Below are 5,993 nucleotides of genomic sequence, written 5' to 3' on the forward strand. Positions count from 1 at the left end.
AAACAGTGGCTGATTTTATTTTTCTGGGCTCCAAAATCACTGCAGATGGTGACTGCAGCCATGAAATTAGAAGACGCTTACTCCTTGGAAGGAAAGTTACGACCAACTTAGACAGCCTATTAAAAAGCAGAGACATTACTTTACCAACAAAGGTCTGTCTAGTCAAGGCTACGGTTCTTCCAGTGGTCATGTGGTAGTGAAAGTTGGACTATAAAGAAAACGGAGTGCCAAAGAATTGATGCTTTTAAACTGTGGTGTTGGAGAAGACTCTTGAGAGTCCCTTGGACTGCAAGGAGATCCAAGCAGTCCATCCTAAAGGATATTGGTCCTGGGTGTTCATTGGAAGGACTGATGTTGAAGCTGAAACTCCAATATTTTGGCCACCTGATGCCAACAGCTGACTCATTTGAAAAGACCCTGATGAGGATGAGATGGTTGGATGGCATCACTGACTCAATGGACATGGGTTTGGGTGGACTCCGGGAGTTGGTGATGGACAGGGAGGCCTGGCGTGCTGCGGTTCATGGGTTCGCAAAGAGTCGGACACGACTGAGTGAGTGAACTGAAATGAACTGAACTGGAGCTATCTTTTAGGAGGCTCTAAGTTACTTAGTTGCTCAGTTTTGTCTGACTCTTTGCAACCCCATGGACTGTAGCCTGCCAGGCTCCTCTGTCCATGGAATTTTCCAGGTAAGAATACTGGAGTGGGTGGACATTTCCTTCTCCAGGGGATTTTCCTGACCCAGGGACTGAACCTAGGTCTTGCATTGCAGGTAGATTCTTTACCATCTGAGCCACCAGGGAAGCCCTTCAGGAGGTTTAGTGAGTACTAATTTAAGAAATCATTCTCCTGTCAATTTCACTGGGTAAACATAATAAATATTGACCTATGAAATATGCATTACCTATGATTTTCATAAGAAACTGTCACAATCATCATAATGTAAATTATTTCATATCCTAAATATTTTAAAATATTATTTTAAATAAAGTGTTCAGGGTCATTGTGATTCCCAGGTGGCACTAGTGGTAAAGAATCCGCCTGCAATATACTGAGACCTTGGTTCAATCCCAGGGTTGGGAAGATCTCCTAGAGAAGGGAATGGGTACCCACTCCAGTATTCTTGCCTGGAGAATTCCATGGACAGTGGAGCCTGGCAGGCTACAGCCCATGGAGTTGTAAAAAGAGGAACATGACTGAGTGACTAACACTTTTACTTTCAGGATCATTGAAGAGTAATTTGAAGTAGGAAAATCTGCCATAAATTTACTGAGCATAAATAATATGTTAAGTATAATGTAAAAGAGAAACTAAACTGCTACTGGAAATTACAGCGTAATTTTCATCCTAGGCATAGATACAAGATGCTGGGTACAGAGCAATATAAAAACAGTTAACAAACAGTATAGATCAAATTTATTACTTAGGATGAATAATAGTGACATGGAGAGAATTCTGATTATTAGTTATAAATTAATTTGCAATAGCAAATAAGACCATATAAATGGGAAAATCCAATTTCCTAATATAATCAGTTAAAAATGCTAAATTTCAAAGCATTTCTTAAAAATATTAATTCTAAAAAATAAAAAAAAAATATTAATTCTACTAAATTCTTATTTATTATTTGATGTTATTTGATGAAGTTTTATTTTTATTGTTGAATTCCCTAAGACTGTGTTTTGGGGGTAGTGGTGATGTGTTTTATAAATAGCTAAGATGCTTACTTACACACTGAGTATGTTCTCTTTTTCCTCGCCTCACGTAACATACCTTAGATAGTCTTTTGGAAGATTCACAACTATGGTCTGCACATGGCTTGGGTCCTTTTTCGGTGTCTAGAGATGAAACTGAGAAAATAAATTATATTTTATCATGGTTCTAAAGTACTATATTACAATATTTAAATGGGCTTTTGAAATATAAAACAGGCCATGTGTCTAATATTTCTATTCCAATAAAAACTAAAGCAATTTTCCACATGTTAAATCACTCTTTTTAACTAAAAATCTAAGGTAATAATATTTTTTATGTAAGTTAGGAAAACCTCAGAATTGCAGTAAACTTAAGAATTAATCAACTAATTTGATAGTATTTGGCAATTCATTTCATACAATTTTTGACAATGAAATTATTTTATCTTTTGTACCATATAATGTATGTATGTATGTATTTTACCTTTTGTACTATATATGTGGATACATGTATGTATAAATGTATTTATTCATTCAATAGTCTACTTAACTCCACCCATATAATCCTGTGTATATCATCTGACCGACTCAATTCTTAATCTCCACAAAGAGATATATCATTATAATACTGGGAAATGAAAGAAGCTGAACTACAGTAGTAGCCATGGTAACTAAAATGAACATGTTCATAAAAGAGTGCATTCGTGTACCTATTTATTCATTAAGTAGTTATCAAGAGTCTATTACTTACTAAGAGTTAGTCTAGGAGCCTCAAATACATAAGTGATCAAAATCTACAAACTCCCTGAATTTTTGAAATTACATTCTAATGCATAAAATTAGAATAACCAATGATATATACAAACAATAAACAATAATCATTAGAGAAACATTTTGTGTTGTAGGGTGATAAATACAAGAAAAGAAAGAACAAGTAAGAATTCTATAGTGCACAAAACTGCCCTTCAAGACTGAGAGAGAAATTAAAATTTTCTTAAATAAGACGAGCTGAGGGAGTTTGTGATCACTAGACTTGCCAGCAAGAACCTCTCAGGAAAGTCCTAAGGTGAAATGAAAAAACACTAGATAGTAACATGAAGCTATGTGAAGAGAAATAAAGACCTCAACAAAGGTAAATACATGGACAAGGATAAAAGCTACCATGACTGGATTCAGATTGGATTGTAACAGTGATTTTATATATATGACTTAAGAGTTTAATATACTTAACAAAAAAACAGTCTAAAAGCTAGTATTACTGTAACTTTGGTTTGTAACTCCACATTTTGTTTTATATAATTTGAGAGACTAATTAATTTAAAATAATTATTAATTTATATTTTGGGGGACACAATTTATAAAGTAGTAATTCTATGTTATCAACAACTGAAAAGAGTGGGAATAGAGCTCTTAAGGGAGATTTTTCACATATAGTATAGAAGCTGCTCCTGCTGCTGCTGCCAAGTCGCTTCAGTCGTGTCCGACTCTGTGTGACCCCAGAGATGGCAGCCCACCAGGCTCCCCTGTCTCTGGGATTCTCCAGGCAAGAACACTGGAGTGGGTTGCCATTTCCTTCTCCAATGCATGAAAGTGAAAAGTGAAAGTGAAGTCGCTAGCGACCCCATGGACTGCAGCCTACCAGGCTCCTCCATCCATGGGATTTTCCAGGCAAGAGTACTAGAGTGGGGTGCCATTGCCTTCTCCGAGTATAGAAGCTAAGTTTGTGTAACTCATACTACAGTGTTATAAAATTAGGAATGTTAAATGTAATTCCCACAGAACAACAAAGAAAAATAAATACAGAATATACACAAAAAGAAATGAGAAAAATTTCACATTTAACTACAAAAAAGTCAACTAGACAAAAAAGACTATAATGAAGGAAATGAAAAACAAAAGCAAAAAGAAAGTAACAAAATGGCACAGGTAAATCCTGCATTATCAATAATCAATTTGAAAGTAAATGGTATATTTCTCCATCTATTAGTGTCCTCTTTGATTTCTTTCACCAGTGGTTTATAGTTTTCTATATACAGGTCTTTAGTTTCTTTAGGTAGATATATCCCTAAGTATTTTATTCTTTTCATTGCAATGGTGAATGGGATTGTTTCCTTAATTTCTCTTTCTATTTTCTCATTAATAGTGTATAGGAATGCAAGGGATTTCTGAGTGTTGATTTTATATCCTGCAACTTTACTATATTCATTGATTAGCTCTAGTAATTTTCTGGTGGAGTCTTTAGGGTTTTCTATGTAGAGGATCATGTCATTTGCAAAGAGTGAGAGTTTTACTTCTTCTTTTCCAATTTGGATTCCTTTTCCTTCTTTTTCTGCTCTGATTGCTGTGGCCAAAACTTCCAAAACTATGTTGAATAGTAATGGTGAAAGTGGGCACCCTTGTCTTGTTCCTGACTTTAGAGGAAATGCTTTTAATTTTTCACCATTGAGGATAATGTTTGCTGTGGGTTTGTCATATATAGCTTTTATTATGTTGAGGTATGTTCCTTCTATTCCTGCTTTCTGGAGAGTTTTTATCATAAATGGATGTTGAATTTTGTCAAAGGCTTTCTCTGCATCTATTGAGATAATCATATGGCTTTTATTTTTCACTTTGTTAATGTGGAGTATTACATTGATTGATTTTCAGATATTGATGAATCCTTGCATCCCTGGGATAAAGCCCACTTGGTCATGGTGTATGATCTTTTTAATGTGTTGTTGGATTCTGATTGCTAGAAGTTTGTTAAGGATTTTTGCATCTATGTTCATCAGTGATATTGGCCTGTAGTTTTCTTTTTTTGTGGCATCTTTGTCAGGTTTTGGTATTAGGGTGATGGTGGCCTCATAGAATGAGTTTGGACGTTTACCTTCCTCTGCAATTTTCTGGAAGAATTTGAGTAGGATAGGTGTTAGCTCGTCTCTATATTTTTGGTAGAATTCATCTGTGAAGCCGTCTGGACCTGGGCTTTTGTTTGCTGGAAGATTTCTGATTACAGTTTCAATTTCCATGCTTATGATGGGTCTAACTTAAGATTTTCTATTTCTTCCTGGTTCAGTTTTGGAAAGTTGTACTTTTCTAAGAATTTGTGCATTTCTTCCACTTTATTGGCATTTTATTGGCATACATTTGTCCATTTTATTGGCATATAATTGCTGATAGTAGTCTCTTATGATCCTTTGTGTGTTGTCTGTTGTGATCTCTCCATTTTCATTTCTAATTTTATTGATTTGAGTTTTCTCCCTTTGTTTCTTGATGAGTCTGGCTAATGGTTTGTCAATTTTATTTATCCTTTCAAAGAACCAGCTTTTGGTTTTGTTGATTTTTACTATGGTCTCCTTTGTTTCTTTTGCATTTATTTCTGCCCTAATTTTTAAGATTTCTTTCCTTCTACTAACCCTGGGGTTCTTCATTTCTTCCTTTTCTAGTTGCTTTAGGTGTAGAGTTAGGTTATTTATTTGACTTTTTTCTTGTTTCTTGAGGTATGCCTGTATTGCTATGAACTTTCCCCTTAGCACTGCTTTTACAGTGTCCCATAGGTTTTAGGTTGTTGTGTTTTCATTTTCATTCATTTCTATGCATATTTTGATTTCTTTTTTGATTTCTTCTGTGATTTGTTGGTGATTCAGCAGCGTGTTGTTCAGCCTCCATATGTTGGAATTTTTAATAGTTTTTCTCCTGTAATTGAGATCTAATCTTACTGCATTGTGGTCAGAAAAGATGCTTGGAATGATTTCAATTTTTTTGAATTTACCAAGGCTGATTTATGGCCCAGGATGTGAACTATCCTGGAGAAGGTTCCGTGTGTGCTTGAGAAAAAGGTGAAATTCATTGTTTTGGGGTGAAATGTCCTATAGATATCGATTAGGTCTAGCTGGTCTATTGTATCATTTAAAGTTTGTGTTTCTTTGTTAATTTTCTGTATAGTTGATCTGTCCATATGAGTATACTACCCAAAGCAATCTATAGATTCAATGCAATCCCTATCAAGCTACCAACAGTATTTTTCACAGAGCTAGAACAAATAATTTCACAATTTGTATGGAAATACAAAAAACCTCAAATAGCCAAAGCAATCTTGAGAAAGAAGAATGGAACTGGAGGAATCAACCTGCCTGACTTCAGGCTCTACTACAAAGCCACAGTTATCAAGATAGTATGGTACTGGCACAAAGACAGAAATATAGATCAATGGAACAAAATAGAAAGCCCATAGATAAACCCACATACCTATGGACACCTTATCTTTGACAAAGGAGGCAAGAATATACAATGGAGAAAAGACAATCTCTTTAACAAGT

The 5,993-nt window shown here is 35.0% G+C and overlaps 1 protein-coding gene across 1 annotated transcript in view; it reads right to left on the bottom strand.

Annotated features, from left to right (window-relative positions):
• Window positions 1-5,993, bottom strand: part of ZPBP (zona pellucida binding protein) — a 148,237-nt gene that overhangs the window by 84,417 nt on the left and 57,827 nt on the right. Inside the window, exon 6 of the mRNA XM_010831052.1 lies at window positions 1,775-1,851. Coding sequence (XP_010829354.1) covers window positions 1,775-1,851 — 77 coding nt within the window. The remainder of the gene's footprint in view (window positions 1-1,774; window positions 1,852-5,993) is intronic.

Source organism: Bison bison, unplaced genomic scaffold, assembly GCF_000754665.1.
Source record: "Bison bison bison isolate TAMUID 2011002044 unplaced genomic scaffold, Bison_UMD1.0 scf7180017864522, whole genome shotgun sequence".
NCBI lineage: Eukaryota > Metazoa > Chordata > Mammalia > Artiodactyla > Bovidae > Bison > Bison bison.